At 54.0% G+C, this 25,213-nt stretch overlaps 3 protein-coding genes across 9 annotated transcripts in view; 2 read left to right on the top strand and 1 right to left on the bottom strand.

Annotated features, from left to right (window-relative positions):
* Window positions 1-5,288, top strand: part of AIFM3 (apoptosis inducing factor mitochondria associated 3) — a 66,677-nt gene extending 61,389 nt beyond the window's left edge. For 2 of the 4 annotated variants that reach the window (XM_064726831.1, XM_064726829.1), the window contains exons 19-21: window positions 2,193-2,297; window positions 3,481-3,501; window positions 4,005-5,288. In XM_064726831.1, coding sequence (XP_064582901.1) covers window positions 2,193-2,297; window positions 3,481-3,501; window positions 4,005-4,044 — 166 coding nt within the window. In that variant the 3' untranslated portion in view covers window positions 4,045-5,288. The remainder of the gene's footprint in view (window positions 1-2,192; window positions 2,298-3,480; window positions 3,502-4,004) is intronic. The other 2 variants (XM_064726832.1, XM_064726830.1) reach the window with 1 other exon arrangement.
* Window positions 5,289-8,610: 3,322 nt separating this feature from the next.
* Window positions 8,611-10,198, top strand: LOC135454780 (transmembrane protein 17B-like). The gene is made up of 4 exons (XM_064727240.1): window positions 8,611-8,728; window positions 9,022-9,125; window positions 9,475-9,588; window positions 9,902-10,198. The coding sequence occupies exons 1-4, from the start codon at window positions 8,611-8,613 to the stop codon at window positions 10,196-10,198; spliced, it is 633 nt and encodes a 210-aa protein (XP_064583310.1).
* A 470-nt stretch (window positions 10,199-10,668) lies between these two features.
* On the bottom strand, window positions 10,669-20,613 carry P2RX6 (purinergic receptor P2X 6). 4 transcript variants are annotated; one of them, XM_064726834.1, is made up of 12 exons: window positions 20,201-20,612; window positions 19,952-20,096; window positions 19,683-19,754; window positions 17,610-17,685; window positions 17,079-17,172; window positions 16,719-16,799; window positions 15,849-15,990; window positions 15,564-15,673; window positions 14,254-14,347; window positions 12,599-12,664; window positions 11,824-11,901; window positions 10,669-11,097 (listed from the first exon to the last, which is right to left on the bottom strand). In XM_064726834.1, exons 1-12 carry the CDS (start codon window positions 20,323-20,325, stop codon window positions 11,059-11,061), a joined length of 1,122 nt encoding a protein of 373 aa, XP_064582904.1. In that variant the 5' UTR covers window positions 20,326-20,612; the 3' UTR covers window positions 10,669-11,058. The 4 variants fall into 4 exon arrangements, with proteins under 4 accessions (XP_064582904.1, XP_064582906.1, XP_064582905.1 ...); XM_064726836.1 differs by lacking the exons at window positions 10,669-11,097; window positions 11,824-11,901 and having other exon boundaries at window positions 11,992-12,664; window positions 20,201-20,535; XM_064726835.1 differs by lacking the exons at window positions 10,669-11,097; window positions 11,824-11,901; window positions 16,719-16,799 and having other exon boundaries at window positions 11,992-12,664; window positions 20,201-20,613.
* Between the last annotated feature and the right edge of the window lie 4,600 nt (window positions 20,614-25,213).

Below are 25,213 nucleotides of genomic sequence, written 5' to 3'. Positions count from 1 at the left end.
GTGTGGGTACCAGGACGGCATTCCATGCTGAGAGCCAGAGGTACTGGGAAGCACTGGCTGGTGGGGGTCAGCCAGTGTGCCCCCCCCAGCTTGGCTCTCTGTTTGTGAGAGGCCGCTGGAGCATTTCTTTCTCTTTTCTTTTTTGGTGGTGGTTCTTCTAGTTGGTGCTAATGCTCTTGGACAGAGGACAGTCCCAAGCTGACCATTTCCTCCTGCTTCCTTCTGCTGTGCCCACCCCGTGTTTGAACTCTTCTCCCCCTGGTCCTCCTTGGTTGTTGCAGGAACCACTGGTGGTTCCCACTCCTCAGCCTGTCCTCAGCATTGGCTTTCACAATAAGGCTGCTTCTGCCCCAGAGTTTGAAGAGGAAAGCATTTTTCTCAGAGCTGTGTAGAGGCCAATAAAACGCTCTGTGCTGGGAGGTGTAGGGGACAGCACTCTGCAGATGTCCCCATGGCACACTGCCTTGACAACAGACTGATGTCCTCCTGCCCCTAAGATCTTGGAGACCCGAGAATTGCTGGAATTGCTGTGGTTGTCTTATTCATGGTTCCCCATCTCTGTTACGTTCAACGCTGCAGAAGAAGGGAAGACCAGGTAGATACATTCACTGTGCTTCCCTCTTCCCTATGTCTTCACAAAGATTTCTGATTGCTCCAAATCCCAGGTTCAGGATGGGAATTCTTGTTACCTTTGAAAACCTTTTGAAAAATAGGGATTCTTCCTGGCTTCCCCCATCTGTCTGACAAAGAGTTCAAAAGCTGCTGCTGATGCAGGGTGCTCCAGCTCACCATGAACTATTTTGCAAAAGGAGCAGCTACCCTGTGTCCTGCTGACAGAAATGTCTGGGCTGCATCCACCTTCCTGGCTGGCCCTTTTGGGGTTTGAGGGCGAGCCAGTGGGCAGCTGGTGGTAATACATCTTCTGGTTCCATTGCACACCTTGGTTATTCATTGCTTGGAACAGCACATCTGTCCCTGGTTTTGATGGTCTCTCCAACCACTTGGTGTTTCCCAGCTTGGAGCTGGCTCTGCTTGGGAAACTGCTCTCCTTTATTTGCTATGAGCTTATTTAGGAATGGGAGTTTTTTGAAATAGTCTGTGATGGAGCTGCCCCATGGTTTTGTAGACAGATGTGAGAGATAGCATTAACTTTCGTGGCTGCACAGGGCTGAAGTGTCCTCTGAAACATGGCTTTTGCTCTCCTTGTCCTGGGAATTAGGGATATCCCTCCCCACCCCAGCTGCTCTTTGCTCTGTTGATCCCAGAGCTCTTTGGCAGTTGATTTAAGAGCAAATCTTGGTTTAGTGGGTGCTTCTATTTTTCAGTTTATTCAACAATATCACCAGAGTTTAAGATCTTACCCACACATCTTCCCTGATCTCACATTGTGCATTCAGTTATCTCTTCATGGTCAGGCTTTGAAGGTTTACACTTGGATTGACCTCGGCAAACTCCAAACCAGAACCACCCTTCTTATTTGCCTGTGACCTTTAGCCAAAGCTCCTCCAGCAGTTTTACATCCTCTTCCTTCTCCTTCATTTGTTTGCCTCTCAACCTTTGAGGCTGCATTGGGATCCTGCCAGGGGAACAGTCAGCCAGCCTGGACATCCCATATACACGGGGACGTCCTTGCTGGGGCTGTGGGACCCAGGGCTTGGACACCCCAGCTGTGCCAGTGCCCATGGAGCAGCTCAGAGCGGGGCACTCTGCCTGTTCACAGGTAGGGATCAGGAAGGGGATGTGGAGCATCCCAACTGACTGTTCCACAGGGAAATCCTGACCACCTGCCTCTCCACTCCCTCAGCACAGGGCAGCAGTGCAGGGATCACAGCTGGGCATCCTTCATGTTGTCCAGGTTTTTATCCACCATCAGATGTACCTTTGGTGGTGATTTCCCACAGATGCCGGGATGGCAGAACTGTGTCCATCACCCAGGCACCCTAGTAATGCTCATGACATAACCATTAGCATTGGTAGGACCAGTGGGGCCTGCTGTGCCACTCTATACCTTCTCCTGATCCTTGTTCCAGCCACCTTTTCCCAGTCCCTGTGGTGCTCATACCTTGGGATCAGGCCTGGCTCTGGAGCGGGTGCTCCTCTTTGCCTCCCTCTTCTCTCCATCGTGGTGGGTTTTGGGTGGTGGGACTGTGCCCATCCAGGCTGCCCTAACTGCTCTGCTCTGCCCACCCCAGGAGTGACGAGGTGGTGGCTGTGGCCAGCATGAACTACGACCCAATCGTGTCCAAGGTGGCTGAGGTCCTGGCTGCGGGCAGGACCATCCGGAAGCGTGATGTGGAGTAAGTAGACAGGCAGTGGGAAGTGGCAGTGCCAGGGCAGAGGCTAAGCACGGCCATGGGGTGCTAGGCAGAGCTGAGCCTTTCACACTGATCTGTCTCCACACCCCTCTTGCATCTCCCTTCCTGTTCTGCTTCCTCCACCCCCCTGTGCTACCTCTTAGCTGCCTCGAGGTCTGGCATCCCCCACACATGGGGTTTGTCTTAAACACCAGGACCCAAATCCTTGCACAGACATGATGGGATGGGAATACTCTCTGACTTTGGGCATTAGCACATCATCAAGGAAGCAATGCTGGATGTTGGGGCGCACCTGGGCACCCAGTTGGTCAAGGAGACCAGCAGAGAGGGACTGAGTGTGTGGCCTGTGCATAGCCCCCTATGCACAACCCAGCCCAAAGAGCTAGTGCTGCCAGTATGCTGGCCTGTGGTGTCTCAGCCTCCAATTCCTTGGAGCGGACCTCATAGGCAAAGGACATTTTTCTCCCTTCACTGTGTTTTTTAGACCATGCAGAGGAAAGAGCATAGCTTTGTGCTGAGGGTGGGTGCTGGAAGGCAAATTCCAGGGAGGTGATAACAGCTGGGAAGAGGCCTTTAGAGTGGGAATCAGAGCTGCTGAGGAAATGTGCGTCCCTGTTCCAGGGGTGTTTCCATATCTGGAATAAAAACAGATATTTTCAAAAGCTCAGGGAGAGGAGCACTCCCAACCCCCAGGAAGCTTTGTGTCTCAGACTCCCTGGGCATCCCTGGGATGGGGAGCATGTCATGGGCTCCCTCAGCTGAGACAGGGTTCATAAAATGACAGAATAGTTTGGGTTGGAAGGACCTTAAAGCACATCCAATTCCACCCCCTGCACCCTTCCCTCCCACTATCCCAGATTGCTCCAAGCCCCACCAACCTGGCCTTGGACACTTCCAAGGATGGGGCAGCTAGAGATTCTCTGGGGAGTCTGTGCCATGGTCTCACCACCCTCACAGGGAAGAATTTCTTGTGCCATCACCCCGGCACATTGGGAAATGGTTGCTGGTGTCCTACTTTGTGGCTGGGAGGGAGGTGGTATCTTGTGGCTATCCTGGGGGTGGGGAGGAGCTGCTGGGACTGTGGTGGGGCTCGGGGGCTCGAGGAAGCCAGATTAAACCTGAATGTCTTTTCTCTCTTTGTCTCCTGCTGCTTTCACAACTTTAGGCTGTTTGTTCGTCACGGCAAGTACGTTTGGTTTGGGGTCCTGAGTGTGCTGGATGTGAGGGGCTGGCAGGAGGGACAGCTGCCCCCATGACTGGGCCATATCCCTAATTCCCATGTGGAGACACTGGTTAAGGGGCGGGTGTCCTCATTTTGCATCCCCCTCACATGTGGGGCAATGCTGGGTGATAGGGCTGGGGCTGCAAAGACCCACACGTGGCACAGATCCTGTTGGCTGGCACCTTGCTTGGCTGCAGTTTGGCAGCTTTCCATGGATTTCCAGCTGAAGGGCAGCTTTTAAGTATAAATAAATAAAATGTTTGAACTCAGTTTTACACAGATTTGAGGACCTGCAGGTGACTTTTTGGACAGTTTAGTGACAGATGTGAGGGCAGAGGAGGCAGCTGATTGCTGGGATGGACACCAAGTACTACTGGGATGGACACCAAGCACCAAGGCACACCAAGAGCATTTTCCTGCGCACGTTGAGAAACCCCTCACAGCACTGTTGTTTTTCTCTCTTTTAGAACTGGAGACATGTCGTGGCTAACAGGGAAGGGCACCTAAAGCCATGGATGGCTGAACTCTCCTGATGCTGCACTCGCCGTGGAGAGATGGGACAGCAGCTCCATGGCCTGGTGGGAACCCCATGGCTCAGCCATTTCCCTTTGAGACCTTGATGAACCTGCCTTCAGATCTTCCAGGAGGATCTCACACAGCTCCTCTGCCCCTGTGCCTGCTGGGCTGGGGATGGGGCTCTGCTGTTGCAATTGCTGTGGAATGCTGGAAAAGCAGCCCACAGAGAGCGTGAGGCTTGGCACTGGCAGTGGGCATGGGCGCCATACGGCTCTGGATGCTGCCATAGGGCTGAGGGTCCCCAGGCGGGTGTGCCCCATGCATGTCCCTCACTCCCATAAGCAGCACGAGTGCCTTTGGTTGCTCCTGTGCTTTCATGCATGATGCTCCTTTCCAAATTCTCTTTGCTCCCAGCAGAGCTCCAGCGCGCATCCCTGCGGAGCCTGACATCCGCTCCTTGCCTGCATGGCTGCTGCTTTTGCCACAGCTCTCCCTGTGCCCACCCACCCCAGGGGCGTCTGGGTGGGCCAGGAGATTACACTGGGTGATCTCTGTGCAGCTGTTGCTTGTGTTGTCCAGGCTGGTCCTGTGCAGCCCCACCAGTAGAGGTGGGTGTCTGTCCATGCTAAGGGCTCTGGAGCTCATCAGTCCCCATCCCAGAATCTCCTGTCCTGGAGCAGCCAAGGGGTTGGGATTCGTTCCCTGTCTCCTGGGGCTTGGTTCGGGCTGGGGCACTGGCAGCTCTTGGGCCCATTACCGGAGTGCATTGCAGGGGTACCTGAGAGCTGTGATGGCTCAGCTGCAGCCCTGGGCTGGGTGGCCACCCTTCCAGCCAGCCTTGAGATATCTCTCCTTAATGCTATCATGGGATCAGTGCTGTTGCTGAGGTGTTATTTGAGGAAAAGTAGCTGGGGGAGCATTTCTGGCTGTCCATTCTCTGGCACTTGTCCAGTGTAGTGACAATCCTGCATAGCCCACCATGCTCGTACTCTGCTGTCCTGTTTCTGGCCCCATGCTGAAGAAGAGCCATGTCTCCAGCTCAGGAGTGGACCTGGCCAGTCCAGAGTCCATCAGCCCAGCAGAGTGGGGTTTGAGAGTCCCCCTAGGAGAGACTCCAGTGCTTTGTTCTGGGGGCAGCTCCTTCCCCAGCAGTGTTTTACCCTGCGTCCCAAACAAGAGGATTTATATTTTTAATTTGATTGACCCCCTGTGAATTAAAGCAATACTATTCTTGGGGTCTGGATCATTTCTGATTCTTTCCAAGACCTTGGGTCACCTCTGCATGTTGGCCAGGTTCAACAATCTCTTCTCGGGAGACTTCCCACCTGTGTCCAGCTCACCTGTATTTCCAGTATTTCAGATCTTGGCTGGGTAGAAATGCCCCAGTATCTATCACATCTCTGGTTGGTCTCTCCTGGTTTCACTGCAGAGCTTTTCCCAGATGGAATGACCAGGAAGGGTGGTAGCAGGATGTGCACACTCCAGCACACATCCTGTGATGAACAGGGACCACTGTGTGTCTGCTGGATCCACAAAGCGATGGGAACTTGCAAGTCTCGTCTCAGGCTCCGAAAGACAAATGTCAGTATTCCTGTCCACAGGTCCTCCTCCAAGGGCAGGGGTGGCTGGAGCTGCTCAGATCTTGGTGCCCCAGGCAGGGCTGTTCCAGAGTGGCCTAGGGTGGGGGCACTGCCCAGATGGAGGCAGCTGCCCAGGTGCTGCCTCAGCTCTGCCCCACTACCCACAAAGATCTGGCTCTGTATCCTGTGTCCTGCTGGTGGGATAGTTGGACTCAGCTTTGGTAGCTCCCCAGGGGATCCAGCGTGAGTGCCAGGAGACTCTGGGGCACCACAGGGTGGCATTCCCTTCAGCTGTGTGTTTTCCCCAAGTTCTCTGTCATATTCTCCATGCTGGGTGAGACTGGCAGCTCCCCCAGCACGACTTTGCTACGCTGGGGACACAGTGGCAGAGCACTTCAGGAAGATGCTTTTTCAGGCAGCATGGATGTTTTTCAGGAAGATGCTTTTTGACCTCCTTTGCCTCTGATGGGGCTTCATCCAGTATTGGGCATGAGCTGCATAAAATGGGCATCACCGCCATGTTCACAGGGCTGAAGGCCCTTCAGGGGCTGAGGAAGGACCTTCTGTTCCAGCCCACAGCTGCAGTGGGGGTAACAAGTCCCATTCCCTGCTTTTTACGGAGAAGTTGTTTCAGCCAGGGCTGGTAATATCACCCATGACTCAAGAAATGCCAGTCACCACTGCAGCTTTCCTTGGGACGTGTGTCAGGTCATGGGCAGGGCTGGCTCAGATGGGGATTGCTCCTCTGCACAGGTGTGGGGTGGTGTTGAACCTGGGACTCCTTATCCAGTGCCTTGGCAAATGCTTCCTGGTGGTGAGTCTGTCCTGGAGCTGGGCAAGCCTGGGTTGTGTTCTCTGCCACCTTTCCAGGCCTGTCTTGCAATCTCTAATGCCAGGACAGAAAATTTCCATCTCTTCTTAATAAACTGCCTGTTCCCATGAGGAATGAGAGGCCAGCTGGGGCACATGCCCCGTGTCATTACCTCCACCAGACTGCCCAGGTATAATCTCGGTTGCTCACCTTGCCTGCCCATGCAGACCCGATGCCCCCAGATGCTGAGCTCTCCACCAGCTTCTGCTCCTCAGATTCTGGGGCTGTGCCTGTCACCCTGCCCATGTCTCACTTGTGTGCTGGCAGGACTTGGGGGACAGCTAGGGCTTTGCCTCTGCCCCATGCAGGTGAGACCCCATCTGGAGAACTGCATCCAGCTCTAGGGTCCCAGCACAGGAAGGACCTGGAGCTGCTGGAACAACTTCAGAGGAGGCCACAGAGATCCTCTGAAGGCTGGAGCCCAGCCAGGAGAGCTGGGGGTGCTCACCTGGAGAGGAGAGGGCTCCAGGGAGAGCTCAGAGCCCCTTGCAGGGCCTGAAGGGGCTCCAGGAGAGCTGGAGAGGGACTGGGGACAAGGGATGGAGGGACAGGACAAGAGTAGGTTGGAATGTTGGGAAGAAGATGGGATATAGTGAAGAAATTCTTCCTTGTGAGGGTGGGCAGACCCTGGCACAGGGTGCCCAGAGCAGCTGGGGCTGCCCCTGGATCCCTGGCAGTGCCCAAGGCCAGGCTGGACACTGGGGCTGGGAGCAGCCTGGGACAGTGGGAGGTGTCCCTGCCATGGCAGGGGTGGGATGAGATGGGCTTTGAGGTCTCTTCCAAGCCAAACCATTCTGTGATCCTACAACTTCAGCTAGTCAGATGCTGGTTTAACCATGCTTTCAGCCCCAGATGGTTTGGTTTTGGCAGCATATGGCAGTGAGCTCTGCAATTTCACTTTAGCTTTATCCAGGAAAAGAATCCTCTCTTTTTTTGGTTTCTTGTGTTCCTTGACAATTCCTGGCCCTTTAAGGACCTCATTTATAGCACTTGCTCCCACTATTTGAGGCAGCTTCTCTGATACACCTTATGGGGTGAGTTGGAGGCTGAATATCATGAGGTGAGACCAGATCTGTTGGGTAGAACTAACTGACACTTACAGAGTGTGTCCAGAGAAGGCAACAGTGCTGGGGCAACAGTCTGGAGCCCCAGGAGAGGCTGAGGGAGCAGGGAAGGGGCTCGGCCTGGAGCAAAGGAGGCTCAGGGGGCCCCTGTGGCTCTGCACAGCCCCTGACAGGAGGGGACAGCTGGGGGGGTCGGGCTGTGCTCCAGGGAACAGGGACAGGAGCAGAGGGAACGGCCTCAGGCTGGGCCAGGGCAGGCTCAAGTTGGATATTGGGGAATATTTTTTCATGAAAAGGTTTGTCCAGTCTTATACAGGCTTCCCAGGGCAGCAGTGGAGTCCTCATCCCTGGAAGTGTTCAAAAAATGTGTAGATGTAGCACCTGGGGACATGGTTTAGTGGTGACCCTGGCAGTGCTGGGATAATAATTTGAGCTGATGATCTTAAAGGGGTTTTCCCACCTTTATAATTTGGTGATGTTAAACTTAAAGTTCCTGAAGAACATTTTCCTCTCATTCACCTCTGGCTCAGCCACTCCGTAATACGTCATCCCACACTGCCCTCCAGCACCCCTGAGCCTGGATGGGGCTTGAGGAACTCACAGTGATTGGTAAATGCTCCATGAACCTGGAGGCCTTGAGGAAGCATTTCAGGTGAATAGTACCATCCTCTCATGAGGCACCCTCATCTGTCAGGGGTCTTTGAGCAATATTTGTGTTGATAGAGCCTGGCTGGGAGAGGGTGCAGTTGCTACAAGTCACAGTGACAGGTACAAGCTGCTGTCACCCCCTGGAGATGCTGTTGAGGGGAGATGCTCTGTGACTTGTGATTTCCAGGCAACTCCACCTTGTGATTCCTGCATGGGCTTGGTGTTCCAAGGTGGGAATTCTTTCCCAGGTCCCCCTTCCAGATCAGCAGCCCTGTCCCCAGGGAGCCAATGGCAGCGTGGCCCTGCGCATTAGCCTGGCCCGTCACCTCACTGATTCCCTCCTGGCTAATCCGGGCTGAGTCGGGCTGGGCTGAGCAGGGCTCGGCTGCTGCCCATGGCTGTGCCCACCCCACTGCCCCCGAGCCTGCGCCGGGGCCTGGTGGCCTTCAGTGGCTCCCTCTTCATCAACAACAAGACGTGGGACAGCGGCACTGCCCCCAGCTCCCAGCCAGGTATGGGCACGGGGCTCTGTGGAGGGGGGCTTGGGAACAGGGGCTGTCTGTCCATCCCCATGGCCCTGCTCTGCACATCAACAAAGCCCCTGAGTGCCTCTGAGGCAGCAGCACCCAAAGGGTCCCTGAACCCACCCATGGGGGAGGGGAGCAAAAATAAGAACATTTGCTGCAATCAGCTGCTTGTGGGACCCAGGGTCTGTCGCTCCCCTCAAGCTGTGAGGGGGGTCCCTCTGGGCAGGGGGACCCTGGGGCTGGTGAGCAGCCTGCCCATCCTTGCATGTCCTGCCTAGCTCACAAGGTGCTGTCCAGCCTGCCCCTCCAGGTAATGCTCTACTTCAACGTTTACTACTTCCCAGTCTGGTGCCTGGCTGAGGGGATTATGCTGCACCTGAAGGTACCATCCCATGGGGCACGCAGGGATGGGGGGAGCTGCTCCTGCCATGTCTCCCTAGGCATGGGTGGGGGACAAAGGGGGCAGCAGACAGAGGAGACTCTTCAGAATTAATGGATCCCCAAAATGCCCTGACCCCCAGGAGAAAAGATTGCTCATCTCTGCTAGAGATAGAAATCATGAACTTTCCAGGCAGGAATGGTCAAAATGGGGGGGAAGAGTAGGCGGAGCTGGGCACTAGCATGGTGAGAGCTGGCAGAGCATGGAGAGCTGGGTATGGGGAGGAGGGCACAGGGAGCGGGAAGCTGAGCATGGACAGCTGGACTTGGACAAGGCTGTGCCCCCATAACAGTACCACCTGCTGCCGTGGCACTATCAGTTCCTGCTGGTCACAGCCTTCCTCATCCTCTCGCTGGCTGAGGGCTCCCGCCTCTACCTGGGCTACCTGGGGAACCTCCAGGAGAAGGTAAGCACTGGATATCCCTTCGCTTAGGAGCCATGTGCCCGTCAATGTCCTTTCTCTGGAGGTCTACCTGGAGCTGTGCTAGAAGAGAATCGTGGGTAAAGGCATGACTTGGAGAGAGGGATGAAGGGGACCCATTTGCCCTCCTGCTGTGTCCCTCCACGGGGGGGGGTTTGACAGCATGTGACCACAGCTCAATGGAGCAGGGACATCCCTGGTGCCCGTGTTCCAAGGGCAGCAGAGGCTAAGGCAGGAGCCTCCAGGGGCAGAGAGGGTCCCCCCAGGCCACCACTGCCTCCTTGCCCTATCTCAGCAGGTTCTGATCCTGCAGGTGCCTGAGCTGGCTGGGTTCCTGCTCCTCTCCTTCCTGATCCAGCTGCCCCTGCTGCTCTTCCTGCTGTCAGACAGGCAGGTCATCCACCTACCGCTGGAGGTGCCCCTGCACAGCTTGTTCCTGGCCTTCCTCCTCCTCGAGATCGTGGCTGCCTTCCTGGTGCTGAGGACTATGACCAAGCAGCTGGCGGCACAGTTCTACCTGCGGCAGTTCCAGGAGGGTGGCAGGGGCCGGCTGGAGCCTGGGGGCACAGGGGGACAGGCAGCCGGGATGGGCTGATGCTGCATGACCCCTCCACCCCACACAGCTGGTCCTGGTAAGGAGCATTAAACAGTGCTCAAACCCACAGATGCTGCTTGTGAGCTTTGTGGAGGCCCCAGAGCAGCACCCAGGCACAGCCCAGCTGATCCCTGCCTTGCACCAGCTAATGCAGCCTGGGAAAAGTGGAGGGAGGGGTCAGCACCTCTGAAATGTTCCGGCTCACCCCAGGGCTGTGCCTGTCCTTGCTGAGCATCAGCCCTGACAGGAGGCAGCAATCAGGGTGCAGGAGCCACTGCACACCCTTAGGAAGTACCAGCCCAGGGCTGGAACTTAAAACGTGCCTCCTAAACCCTCCCTGAGCTTCCCAGAGAGCTTCTGAGGATCCCAGTGGCCTACACGAAGCTGTCCCAGCTGGAAGGGTGCCACAAGGTGCAGGAGCAGCACTCCACAACTTTACAGTCCCTCCAGGGCTAGAGACAGAGCAAAACTTCTTCCCACTTCAAGAACAGCTTTATTCCATTGCATCCCTGTTTTTCAAGGGAAATCAAGGCCCATGATCACTGGAACATGGAGAAATGCAAAATGCTTTAAGCAGCTGCTCCCCAGTCCCCTCTGGGGGAGCTCTGTGGGCAGCTCTGCTCCAGCACCGGCTGTCAGTGCTGGGAGCTGCCCCGGCATAGCTTGGTGCCCCAGGAGCCAACAACTGCTGCTGCTGCTGCTGCCAGTGCTTCTGCAGGGAAGGCAGACCCCAACCCCAGCAGTGCCCACCTGGGCCAGCACGGCCCTCCTCCACCAGGGCTGCAGCCGTGTCCCCATTGTATCCCCCTGCAGGTGGCTCTGCAGGGAAGGGCGTTTGTGGTGGAGCGTTCCCAATGTCCCTAAGCTGTGGCCTTAGGCTTACCTTTAGGGGGTCTTGCCTGCAAAATGAACAGGGACATCAGTATACAACAGGCATGGAGGCAGCCCAGGTGGCCCTTGGCTACTCTGCTTGGTTCCATGCAACCAGATTCACTGCCCACCCCACTCTGGATTCGAGATCAGGCATTAGGAAAGTTTCCCCCCTCATTGGATGGAGCAGCTTTGGGACAGTTCACCAGGAGATGGGGGATCTCAGCCCTCAGAGGCTCCAAAGACTTGGCCAGACAAAGCTGGAAATGACCTGAGGCAGGGTTGCCAGCTCTTCTGGTCTGTAGGAGCCTCCCTGTGACTCCCTGATTCACCAGGGCAGTGAATTCCCACAATGTAATCATGCTTAGCACATGAACCTGTCAATGAACCACAGATCAGGATGTGCCCTGAGGAGCTGGCACCTCTCTGCACGGAGTCCCCTAGGATCCCCTTTGGAAGAGGGTGAAAAGCACAGAGCTGGGTCAGTTTTCCAGGTAAGGTCTCCATGGTGACCCACTGATGGATGGTTTGACAGTAGCTGAGGTCATGGTGCAACTTTCCCTGACTCCCAGCACCAGCTGGATCCCTCTCCCAGTTCAGACTAGCAACCAAGTCCAAAAGCTGAAAACTAAGAGCTGCTCCACCAGGTTTTCCCCTGATCTTGGGAACTGGGTTTTAACCAAATGGCAGAAAACTATTAAATCCAAAATTAGTCACTTCAAAACCTCCTCTCTCCCATGTGGCCCTCTCCTTACCTCTTCAAACTTCTCCTTCCAATAAAGGTCAGCCTTTGCATCAAGGTAGAGCAGAACCAGGTCACAGACCATTGTAGCCTGGAGACAGACAAACATTGAAGATGGGAACCTTCCCACAGCAATGCCTGGCCTTCCATCCTGGCTCCCCCTGAGCTCTGCAGCCAGCTGTGGGCATTTGCTAGGGCAGCGAGCCAGGCCTGCCTCCAGCCAGCTCCACTGGCTCCTCTCTGACCCACCCGGCTCCCAGGAGCTGCACAGGAGGCCAGACAGGATCCCCAGGCTGCAATGGATGGGCAGGGAGGGCTGTTCCAGCACCTTCACAGTCACATATGGACTGGGATGAGCATGTCAGGGGGGAAAGGGGCACAGGTGGGGGACCTCCCTGTTATCTGCTGGAAGGGAAGAGCCACAGAAGGGCTCCACAAGCTTCTGCCCCACCATAGTGACAGGACACTGCATCCCTTCAGTCAGAGGAGAAGCAGAGAGGAGCTGCTCTCTCCTGCCAGCAGCATCCCAGTGATGCTCTGTCCCAGGATCCACACATAAACCTGACCACCATGAGACGTGATTCTGCCAGCACTCAGCATCCCAATGCAGTGGTGTCATTCCTGATGGTCACAGGGAGACCTGAGCTGACACCCTGCCAGACCATCTCCCCTCTGTGCTGGCTACCACTAAGGAAGCCTTGTGCCAGGCAGGCAGGCAGGGAAACAACTAAGAAGTGGCAATTCCCAAGGCATGGACCAAAGGAGAAGAGTGTATCTGGAGTACTCACAGCACCAAAGAAGGCGATGCTGGTGCCACAGCTCACAGCAGTAGGAATAATGCTGAACTTCCCAGCCTGGTGAGAAACAGTGCAGGGGTAAGAGAAAGTATGAAGAGTGGTCAGAGGGTGAGAAGCTTGCGGGGCAGCATGCTCAAAGTCAGGAGGTGCTGGAAGGATCCAGGGATATTTCCCCATGCTGATTTGTAGGAAATGCTGTTGTACTGACTCCAACCCCCTTTGGTAGTCAAAGAAGGGACTGAGGTGCCTGATGACCTGGAAGCAGCAGAGGTTACTGTGACCCACCTGCTCCTGCAGGCACAGCATGAACTTTCCTTTGCTGCAGCTGCCACCTATGGAACCACATCCCAGCAAACACAACCCTGATGTGATGTTTCCCTCCCTTCACAAAGCAGTCTGGTGATTTCTCCTCTGGCTGTTCTCTCCTGCTCCACAGCTCCTGGACCTGCTCTCTCAGCCTAGAAGTGGTACACCCTGTCCTGCACTGTGTGCTTCACCTTCTTCAGGTACAAAGGGCACTGCTGAACATGAAAGACCAGCTGTGGACATCTCTCAGTGTGGGCAGTGCTCTCAGCACAGCTCCCTCTTTGGAAAGCTAAGCACCGAGTTTGTAAGTGATGCTGCACAGAGTAGCATCAACAATCTTGGAAACATGGAATAATTTGGGTTGGAAGAGACCTTAAAGCTCATCTCATTCCACCCCCTGCCATGGGCAGGGACACCTTCCACTACCCCAGGGTACTCCAAGCCCCATCCTACCTGGTCTTGGACATTTCCAGGGATCCAGGGACAGCCACAGCTTCTGCGGGCAACCTGTGCCAGGGCATCATCACCCTCACAGGGAAGGATTTCTTCCCAATATCCCAACTATCCCTGAGAAGCCATTCCCTATGCCCTGTCCCTCCATTCCTTGTCCTCAGTCCCTCTCCAGCTCTCCTGGAGCCCCTTCAGGCCCTGCAAGGGGCTCTGAGCTCTCCCTGGAGCCTTCTCCTCTCCAGGTGAGCACCCCCAGCTCTCCCAGCCTGGCTCCAGAGCAGAGGGGCTCCAGCCCTGGAGCAGCTCCATGGCCTCCTCTGGGCTCACTCCAGCAGCTCCAAATCCTTTTGTTGGGGACACCAGAGCAGGTGCAGCACTGCACTTGAGCAGGGCAGAGAAGTAGAATCCCCCTTTACCTCCTGCCCACAGTGCTGAGGAGGAGTGCAGGGCACAGGGAGTTTCCAGGCTCTCAGTGCACATGGCTGGGGCATATCCAGCCTCAATCACACCACACCTTTTCCCCCCGAGGGTACTTTTAATCAAGAAGGGATTAATTGTCCAGGTTCAGCAGAGTTCACGTTGATCTTTGTCAGGGTGTTCCCACCAAAAGACTGTCAGAGGGACACCGTGAATCCCAGTTCACCTTGCCTACTGAGCACTCCATGGCCCCCATGTCAGACCCTCAGAGAGGGAACTCCCCCTCCTCAGGGCATTACCAAAAGGTTTTTCTTCAAACAGGAGAGACTGTTTTCTCCTGCTCTGCTTAGAGAACTCTGGGAAGAAGTGAAGAGTTCACCCAGGTGGGGAGAAGTGAGGGCAGCAGAAACCACGGGGGCAGGGTGGGAGCCGTGGTGTGAGGAGTCAGCCCTGGGGCGGAGAGCTCCCGGTACCTGGCCGTGCACAGAGAGGTCAAAGCGGATCCCGTAGAGCTTCAGCAGGTTCCGGTAGAGCTGCCGCTGCGAGCCCCAGTAGTAGGAGGCTGTTCTGTGGGAGACATTGGGATGGCTCAGAAAGGCACGGAGGGAAGGGGGTGCCAATGCCAAAGGACTGCTGGACCTCTGGGTTCCTGCGTGTCCTACAGGCTGGGGACTGGGCATACACGTGCAGTGATGACTCACAGGCACCAACAGCGGGGCATCAGCATCCCCTCAGCATCCAGTTTGGGTCACTGGGAGCACGCAGCTCTCAGTGTGCCCAGCCCAGGTGGGGACAGTCACAGGTCCCTGCCCTCAGGCGGAAAATGCCCTGCTCCTCTGCAAACACAAAAGAGCTACAAAGCCTGGGAATTGCCACAGCAACCCTGCACTGACAGGCCCTGCCCTGAGCTGCCATTTCCCAATGCCTTAAAGGTCTCTAAGATCTTTAAGTCCAAACAAGTAACCCAGCACTAACCCACGTCCCCAAGTGCCACATCTACAGAGGTTTTAAATCCCTCCAGGGACAGGGACTCTACCACTGCCCTGGGTAGCTGCACCAGGGCTGGATAAACTTTTCAGTGAAAAGATTTTTTTTCTAACATGCAATCTAAACACTCCCTTAGTGGAACTTCAGGCTGTTCCCTCCAATAAGGCTCCTTGTTGGGCCTGGGAGCACAGCCCGACCCCCCGGCTGTCCCCTCCTGGCAGGAGCTGTGCAGAGCCACAAGGGCCCCCCTGAGCCTCCTTTGCTGAGCCCCTTCCCAGCTCCCTCAGCCTCTCCTGGGGCTCCAGCCCCTTCCCAGCTCCATTCCCTGCCCTGGACACGCTCCAGCCCCTCCAGGTCTCTCTTGTCAGGAGGGGTCCAGATATGCCAGGACTGCAGATGCCCCAGCAGTGCCAGCACAGATCAGGTGCCCTTCACCTTCCTGCCCACCTGGGCACACCTGGGTTCACATTCATCTTCAGGTCCTTTCCTGCCTGCACCTTTCCAGCCACTCTGCCCCAGCCTAGAACATTCCATGGCATAATCTGACACTTGATCTTGTTGAACCTCACACCACTGGCCTCAGCACATGGATCCAGCCTGTCCAGTTCCCTCTGCAGGGCTTCCTGCCTTCCAGTAGATCCACACTCCCACCCAGCTCAGTGTCATCTGTGAACTGACCGAGGCACACTGCCTGTCCCTGCTGCTCCTTTCAGAGCATCCATCAGAACTGAAATCTCAAACAACTGCCATGTGCTGATCCCACAGGCCTATGTGGCCACTGTCCCAGCATCCTCACCTGAAATTGTACCTCATGTCCTGCAGGCTGAAGGAATACTGTGGTTGGCACTGGGTAGCGGGGTGGTCCAGGTCGCAGTTCCACTCAATAAGAACTCTGATGCTTCCCCCCTGCAAAACACATTTTATTCCAGGAGAAGCACGGAATCAGATTAGATGAGTCATTAACTGTTCAGACATTCCCAGATCACATATTCCCTTAGCATTTCAGGTCAGTCCTCTGCTTCTTGCTTGCATCCTTGGGGAATTTTGAATTGCCTTCCATAGTTGTATAAAAAACAAGTACCAGCAGCATGAGGTCTGCAAAGTTCTGTCCAGCTGCCTCCACCATGTCACGGACACGGAACACAGGGCAGGAGGGGTTGAAGACTGGATCATATGTGCAGCTCTTGAAATAGCTGGGGTCACTGGTTTGTAAAGTGTTGCACCTGAGACAGGAGAGAGGGGAGGCAGGGGTCTGGGAGGTCATGGAGCCCAGCTGTGGGACTGCAAAGGGGACCCTCCCATTGCATTGGGCCTGCCAGTGCTCCTGCATCAGGATGGGGAGACAGTCAATGCCTCGCCTAAAGCCTCAGATGGAAGAGGGTGGAGACAAACCAGCCCAGAGGAATCTCACATGGAGTTATCCTCTATAGCATGTGCCATGGCCTTCCCTTCCACCTCTTTGTGCTCCTTTGTTTCTTCCCAGCACCCAGCTCTGGTCTCTGCTACGGGTAACAGCAGGGACAGTTCATGCCATATCTCCTGCCACGGTAAGGCAGCACAGCCAGCGTGCCTGGAACTGTGGGGCCAGTGCAGCCCTTTACTTACCTTCTGTGAAACCACTTTGCAAGGACTAAAAGACAAAACTATTAGTTTCACTTCCAAATGAGAGCTTGGGAATGGCTGGTCTTGTCCAGCTCTCTGCAGTGCTCTACATGTGCAGATGGACACCCGTCCCTCTCTCTGAGGTGTCCCCATCCCACTGCTCTTAGAGCTGCACACCCAGGACAGCTGAAGTGACCTCAACACCTGTCCTGCCCTGACTGCCCCAGCACCACCTGCCCTGGGTGCCACTGGTTCCATGAGTGCTTCAGCTCCTCAGCCCCATCGCAGGCTCAGTGCCAAGGCTGGACCAGGCTGCATGCTCAGCCCAGCTGGGAAGTACTGTACTTACTTGGAGAAGTTAAATTTGGTGAAGTGGACAGTATTTTTTATAAAAAGAGTGAAATTCTCTGCCTCAGCCAGAAGAGGTTTCCTAGAAAACAACCACCAACAAAGTCAAGTCTTGCACAGTGGCCAAGGCCCTATTTCCCAAGCTCTGCAGTCTCTCCTGCAACCCCAAGATTTTGGCTACAATGGACAGGTGCAAAAAATGCTCTTGGGTGACGCCCTCTGAGTTTAACTGACCAGAAAGTCAATGTCAGAGGTCTCCCAGAGCCTGGTTGTCCCTTGGGCACATGTGGTCAGACTCCTGGTAACACAGAGGGAGAGAACCAAAGCTCCCAATATCTGCTGTCTCCTCATGTGTGATTACCTGGGCAGGGTGCTATTCTCCACAGGACACCAGCCATAGATCTCACAGGTGGAATGGGTGGCATTGAACATCAAACATTTCCCAGTTTTTATCCCTAGAAACAAGACAATATAAGACAGGCTGAGAGAGTTGGGGTTGATCACCAGGAGAAGACTTTGGAGAGATATCAGAGCCCCCTCCAGTGCCTAAAGGACCTCCAAGAGAGCTGGAAGAGGACTTGGGGCAAGAGCCTGGAGAGACAGGACACAGGGAAGGGTGTCCCAGTGGCAGAGGCAGGTTCAGATGGGATACTGGGGAGAAATTGTTCTCTGTGAGGGTGGGCACGCCCTGGCACAGAGTGTCCAGAGCAGCTGTGGCTGCCCCTGGATCCCTGGCAGTGCCCAAGGCCAGGCTGGACACTGGGGCTGGGAGCAGCCTGGGATAGTGGGAGGTGTCCCTGCCCATGGCAGGGGGTGGAACAGGATGAGCTTTAAGTTATTTTTTAACCCAAACCATTCTAGGATTTTGTTTCTTTAGAAAATCAAACAGTACCATTGCCATGAACCACAGGGTTTCCCATGGGACAATCTGCATCTTCTTTGCACATCCCGTCGAGGACAGAGGGACTCTGGGAGAGACAGAGAGAGGTGCTGTCACTGTGCTGTGCAGCTGCCTGAGGCTATGCTGTCACTCCCCTGCATTGTTGCACTGCTGCTCCTGCTGCTTCCCAGACAGACATAAACATCCAGCAGCCTCTGGCCAGTCAGAAGAGAGGCATGTCCAAAGGGCAATCTCTCCTCTCCAGAGTACTTGTGTCCTGCTGCTTGGTGGGAGAGGAAGCCTCAGGAGCTACCTCAGACCTTCCAGATGGAGCTGGGAACCAGCACAGAGGGATTCAGGAGGGCCCTAATGACTGAGCCCTTAAGCACCTTGTAAAGTACCATGATGAATTCCCTGGGGAAGAGCTTAGTAGACCCTAAACCTAGCATGACACGAGTTTTTCAAGAGACCTTCACCCTTACTCTGGACCTACCTGATTGTCAGGAGCAGTAAAAGATCTAATTCAAACACAGAAAGATGATCGTAGATGGGGAAACACCATCAACACCTCCCCCATCTAGCCCAGGCCATAACAGGAGTCACCAGCTCATCAAAAACCTACTCCCCAAGCTTTGAGGGCACAGAGGCCCAAATGCAGAAGGGAAACCCTCAGTTATGTGCTCAGCAGTGGGGTCTGTTCAGGCCTTCCCTGGGCTGCCCCAGCACAGCCATTCGTTCAGTTGTAAAACCCACCAACATGATCTTAGAGGAGCAGTATCTTTGGGCTGGGTAGGGTCTGCTAGGGATCTGGAATCATTATGGGATGCAGGAGAACATCTGGGGATTGCACCAGGTGTTTAGGGAATGGGAGGAAGAGAAGGCATGGGAAGGAGGGAACTTGGTAGTCTGAAAAGGAACATAAAGAGATAAAAGGATGCAAAGACTTAAGTGCATGTACAGCTGCTGAAACAGCTCGGCTCATGTTCAATGCTGCCTCTGGCCACAGACAAATTCATCTGCCAGCACCAAATACTCTGGTCATCAAGAATATTAAGGCAAGTCAAACTCCCTGCAAAGCCAAAAGCTGCCACTGCCAAATATTCAAAGCTTTCCAAATATGAATGTCATCTACAGTCCCAGTGCCAGGAACTGAGGAGCTCTTGGAGACTAGCATGGGGTGTAGGCTGGTACAGGCACCCACACACACCCCAGCTCTGGAACAGAATGAGATCCTCAGCTCTGCATGTCCTCGGCTTGCACACTGCAAACCCAGCACCTGGAGGTGCCTGTGGCTGCCTGGGAGAACCCTGAAATGCCCTACAGCAGTTGTCTTCCTCCCTGTTGGGACCTTAGGATTTCTCAGCATTTTAAAGATGGATCATTGGTGCCATTTTCCCCAACCCAAACCCAGTGTTTCTCCTCTTCCGCAGCATTTGGCCACAGCAGGAGCTGAAAGGACCCTTAGGACAATTGGTGCTTGACTCGGGTACAAAGTGCCAGCAGCGGTTCAGCTTAAAGGACATTTGCTCCCATCTGCTCAGCAGAGGAGCTGGCCTGACTCCAGCCTTAAAGGGAAGAATTCTTCCAGAGAACATTAACAATTAAGTGTGGCATAGCTGGAAAACCATCTAGACCTCGTGCTCTGTTCCCCCTAAAAATAGGACACTAAGATGGACACTAGTACTGCAGCAGGGAGCTATCAAGGAAACATGACACAGGTATCCATGGATTGTGTGTCAAGGCATCCTCTTGTTCAAGGGCAGCAGAAAGCCTGGAATGGTCATACAGTGCCACCACACAAAGAGTTCAGAGCTGGAGAGGCCCCATGTCCCCTGTCCTGGCCAACAGAAACAGTTCTGGTAGAGCATATGCATACACATCTTGGCTAATGAAGGTATGACAGAGCAAGTTCAGATGTGCTGGGGAAGCGCTACGACTGAGTGAGTATGAGGGGTATTGGGTTTTGTGGGAATATAAATCCATTTTCCCTTTTATCTGGTCTTCCACTGGGTTCTGCTGAGCAGCAGAACCACCGGCTCCATCTCACCCTCATGAGGCTGGGCTGGGGCAGGTCCATTCACTCACCTCAGGGCAGGTGCCTTGGGCTTGCTGGACTGTGGCGATGAAATGGGTCACCAGGAAAAGCACATTTTCTCCCTGGGAAGCAAGAAGGTGCTGTCAAAGGGAGGCTGACACCAGGGTGGGTCCAAGGGGACGCCCTGCGACACCACGGGCAGAACAGGCAATAATGGACTTGCCAGGACTTGGGAGACCTGTGGTACCCGCGGCATCTCCTTGTCGAGATGACTGACCGTATGTGTGACCTCCCTGTCCCCCCCGGGGCCCGGCCGTACCTGCGGGGGCCAGGTGAGATCCGCAGCGTCCCAGAGCCGCCGGCCCGCGGCCTCGGCGACGGCCGCCCCCTTCACCTTGGTGACCACGGCGACACGCGGGGCTGTGTCGCGCTCCTGGTACCCCTTCCGCAGCAGCAGCACCCACCTGCGGATGTGCGGGGGGCTCTGAGGGACCCCCGGCCTGCCCGAGGGCCGGGAGGATGTCCCTGTCCCAGCGGGGAGCGGCCAGCCCGAGGGCACGGGCCCTACCCCAGCAGATAGCCGAGCGCGCTCAGCTGCAGCAGCCGGTGCAACAGCCCCACCCGCCGGTTCCGCGTCACAGAGAACTTGGCAGTCTTGTAGTCGAGCAGGGACCCGCAGGGTGGGCCCGGCATGGTGGCACCGGGGGAAAAGGCGGGCACGGTGAGGATAGCGGCACTGAGGGCAGAGGGGAGCACGGTGAGGATAGCGGCACTGAGGGAAGAAGCGGGCACGGGGAGGATAGCGAAACTGAGGGCAGAGGGGGGCTCAATGAGGATAGCGGCCCTGAGGGCAGAGGGGAGCACGGTGAGGATAGCGGCACCAGGACGGAAAAGCAGCCCCGGCACCAGCGGCCGCAGTCACGGCAGGCCCGTCCCGCCCCTCCCGCAGCCCCGTCCCTCCCGCAGCCCCGTCCCGCCCCTCCCGCAGCCCCGTCCCTCCCCTCCCGCAGCCCCGCCCCTCCCCGTTGCCATGGCGGCGGGGACGGGGAGAGCTCTCGGGCCGGGCCTGCAGCCCTCACACCGGGACGGGGCCGGGACACACCGGCCGTGACAGGGACACACCGGCCGCGGGGCCTGCCAGACAGCCGGGCGAGCCTCCGCCGCTTCCAGCCGCGGGCTCTCCCCAAAACGAGCATCCCAGAATGGGTTGGGCTGGAAGAGGCCCTAAAGCCCACCCAGTACCACCCCTGCCATAGCAGGAACACCTCCCACTGTCCCAGGCTGCTCCCAGCCCCAATGTCCAGCCTGGCCTTGGGCACTGCCAGGGATCCAGGATGGGCACCCTGTGCCAGGGCCTGCCCACCCTCACAGGGAACAATTCCTAATTCCCAATATCCCATCCATCCCTGCCCTCTGGCACTGGGAGCCATTCCCTATGTCCTGTCCCTCCATCCCTTGTCCCCAGTCCCTCTCCAGCTCTCCTGGAGCCCCTTCAGGCCCTGCAAGGGGCTCTGAGCTCTCCCCTGGAGCCTTCTCCTCCCCAGGTGAGCACCCCCAGCTCTCCCAGGCTGTGCTAAACCAGTACAGACCAGTTCCCGACCAAGGGAGGGACAATTTTTCTTTCCAGCTAATGAAAATGATGTCATTCCTCTGGATGGTGGAGCAGCCCAAGCTTTACATCAAGGATACGTCAAGGACCCATTCCAGACTGCCCTGCTGGAGTTTTGGGGACCTTCCAGAGCCCAGGGCTCACCACATGAGATGGATGGTGGCCAGCAGAGGGGATTTGCTATCAGACTGCTTTGAAGTGCTCAGGAACCAGAATTGTCTCCTGCCGTGGATGCAGGTGGGATGGGATGTGTAAATGGATCAGTACATCTCAGAAAGAATTTTTCTTTATGTCATCTCCCCTGGAGTACTCCACATTTTTAAATTAATATTTTTAGGAAGAAATGATAAACCTTCTGTACATTCATGACAGGTAGTCCCACCTGAAGTTGCTTTCAGCAGGCACAGCATTCTTAGAAATGTGTAGTTTGGACCATAAAAGAGTACAGTCTTTCCTACTAATTTTTGATGGTAAACCTTTTTTTTTGATGATAAACTTTTTTGTTAAGTTTATTTTTTCTGGAATAGTTCTCTGAGGTCCCTTACAGTTAATTTTCTTGTCTCTACTATCTGTGGATGGAGAAAATAATTTGATTTTGTAGTATCTTTTGTATAATCACAAGGTCATGGCCATGCTTCTGTTTAACTGTAAATATTTCTGAAATGCTGTGTGCCAGATCCATGTTTTCCCTGGGTGTCTTTCATGCAAAATTCAATGTCCACTCCATCCACTGCTTTACAATCCTCAGTCCTCACATATCTCACCCACTACAGCCTCCTCCTTGAACATCCTTTATGTCTTCAGTGGCCTTCTTTGGCTCACAGGAGAGGAAACAACCTTAATCCTCCCCACTTCTGGCCCCCAGGAACAGCCCAGCCTTCCACCTCCTTCATTCCAAGTTCCTGCTTGCTTTCCTTGGCTTTACCTTTGATGGCTGCAGTGGCTGCTCGTCACCACCCCTGTCCTCCTCACCTCCTGGTCATTTTACAGTCCAACAGTTCTCCTCAGCTGGCTTGGCTTCAGGCATGGACATGCTTTCCTTTTCATTTGTCCTTTTCATTTGTCCTTGCCCACACCCTTATTTTTTTCCTGCCCCATTGGAAACTCACAGAACACTTGCTGAGCAAACCTATTTGGATTTCCAGCATCTCTGGGAGGGGTTCCAGGACCAGGAGCTCCCTGGCAGGCCCCACCAGCAGGAGAAGGAGCAGCGCAGTCCCAGTTGCCCTGTAAGCACCAGCCCCTGGCTTTGTTACACTTTCAGTCCCTCTTTGCTGCCTTGGCAACACGAGGTCAAAGAACAGAGATGCTTCACTGTCTGGCAGCTTCTGCTTTGGGCTCGTGGTAAATGAAGTAGGAAAGGATGTTTTAATCCCCTAGAGGTAATACAGACAGTTGCAGAGAAGTACATTAACCAACCCAAGCTTCCTTTTAACTCTTAAGCTGTTTGGTTTCATGTATTTTTTCTTAGGGGAGATTTTTGGAAAGGCTGTAGCAGAAAACATTGGATTAAACTTAGAATCAGCTGGAACCATTTCCATAGCCAAGGTCAGGTGTCTTGGCCAAAGGCTTGGAGCAGGGAATTGTTTTCACTCCTGTTGTTAAACTGTGAAAGCTCACATGAAGCTGATGTGCTGTTGGCCTTGTGCCTGTGCCTGTCCAAGAGTCATTTATGACCTGGGAGCACATGGACCTTGGAATTAAGAGGGGAAAATCATCCAGTATCTATGGGCATGTCACAGATGTTTTCATTTCTCTGTTTCTAGATTTTTCCTTTTTAGAGTCAAAATTACTATAATGAATGTTTTGAATGGTTTTAATTTCTGATTCATAAATCAATACAGTTATTGTTTTGTAGTCTGTATATTGTTTTTATTCTACAAAAATTTTACTCACCTAAATAAGAAGCAGTTCTTCCAGCCTCTGAGGCTGAAAGAGACCACATGTTGGTGGTTAGTGGTGAGTTGGCAGTGCTGGGTTAATGGTCTTAGAGGTTTTTTTCAACTTAAAACATTCTGTGATTCTATAAAGTTTATCTTCTTTAGTTGAAAATAATGATATTATTTACCCAGCAGGGTCTGTCCTATAAATGTACAAATCATTTTATAGTTATGTATCTAGTAAATCAAGCCTGTGCTTTGGTCTCAGAACTGTCTGTCCAAACCATTTGCAAATGTAATTTATAAATACAGGCTGCAGGCTTTAAATTTGCGCTGTCTCTAAAAACATCAGAACCATCCTGACACTGCCTGTCTCCAGATGAAAACTTTCTGTATTGAACACAGAAGCTTTTTGGGCTTGGTTTAAATCAGTGTTAGTACTTATATTTTAAAATATTTTTTATCATTTATTGCTTCTGTTATGTCCTTTGCCCCTAGCCCTCCCTGCGCTCTCCAAACAAGAGATGCAGATTAAAATCCTATGAAACAGTACACTCCAAGTCTGTCCTTATTCACCAGCTGCAGAAGATCCACTTGCCCATGTTTTGACACATTAACTTGTCACTAGAGTCAGAACTGTGTGGTTTTAGCCTCAGCAAACCTATCAGCAAACCACTTGAGAACCTGAACACACCAGATGAGCCAGCAGTGTTATTCTGGGCAGTGTCACTGGGATGGGGACCTCGGGCATCCCGCTGTCCTGAGGGACACCGAGCACAGGCCTGCCTTGTTCCCAGGGGGGGTTTGCCTTTCAGAGGGCTGCCAGGAGAAGAGGGAGCTGGAGCTGGAGCTGCCCGGGAGGATTGTGTGGGAATTTGCTGTGCTTTGGCAGCTGCTGCCAAGGGTTGTGAGGAATTAACATGTCGGGACTTACTCTGAGAACTGTAGTTCTGTTAGGCTGAAATAACAGTTACTCCAAATTTATCTGCTGATCTCCCCTGCTGGAATCACTGTTCCTCTTTCCTCAAATTCAGTTGTGTTCTCTCTATGTTGGAAACCAATCTTGGAATAATTCACCAGAAGACTTGTTGAATCCCTGTTCACAAGGGATTCAATGATTCTAGTACTGAGCCTTTTTTTTTTTTGGTCCAAGTGTCAATTCCATGTTGTTCCTTTTTGTTTTCTTTGCAAAAGTGACAGATAGCAGCTGGATGCCTCATGAAGGTGTTACAGCACACCGGCACTGCTGCCTCTTTCCAGGTCCTGAGTCGGAGCACAGAGGTTACACAAATCCACACTGATTGCCACTAATGGTATTTATCCAGAATTCTTGAGTAGCTCTCACTTTGCTCAGTGGCCTTTTGAAGCCTTGATGTCCCTGTCACCTTTCAGAAGGATCTGCTAGCTTGTTTTGCTGCAGTGCTCTGGGCTGCTCCAGCTGCCTGTTTCTGGAAAATGAGCATTACTGCTCCAGGGAAGCTCACTGCCTGATTCCATGTGGAACTTCTCTGGTGTAAGTTACAGAGGTGATCCCAAAGTTCTTCCTGTAGCACTTACTAACTTTGGAGGCAGGGCTGGGCAGTGGAGCCTCCAGCATGGCTCCAGCTGCTCCTGCCACACAGCAAAGGGGTTTTTGTGTTTTCCAAGTATTTTTCTTGAGCACTTTCATTCCTTTAGGATATTGAGTGTGCTGCCATGCCCAGAGGTGCATTGGCTCTTGTTCCAGCAAGGACTGGCTGCCCTAGAATGCTTCCAGCCTAGCAAGAGAGGTGTGGGGTACTGAGAAATCAGCCATCCTGGCTCCAGAGGAGTCACTCGCTGCAGCTCCTTCCTGCCAGCATCTGACAGATGTTTCACAACCTCAGGCCAAGCTGTCATTGCCTCAGGAAATGTTTCTGGTCTCCTGCCTAAATCTTCCTCATGGCAGTTTCAGTCCACTGCTTCATTCCATGCCTCCTGTGTATGTGGGGAAGATTTATTCTCCTCTTACAGAATCTGTAAGGTTGGAAAAACCTGCTAAGATGACCGAGGGCAGCAGCTGCAGTTTTGTGTGTGTGTGGTGTGTTACATGTGGGGCAATGGCCGTTTCCTG

This window comes from Zonotrichia leucophrys, chromosome 15 (genome assembly GCF_028769735.1).
Source record: "Zonotrichia leucophrys gambelii isolate GWCS_2022_RI chromosome 15, RI_Zleu_2.0, whole genome shotgun sequence".
NCBI classification, from domain to species: Eukaryota; Metazoa; Chordata; class Aves; order Passeriformes; family Passerellidae; genus Zonotrichia; species Zonotrichia leucophrys.
This window is presented reverse-complemented; position numbering and strand designations above follow the sequence as displayed.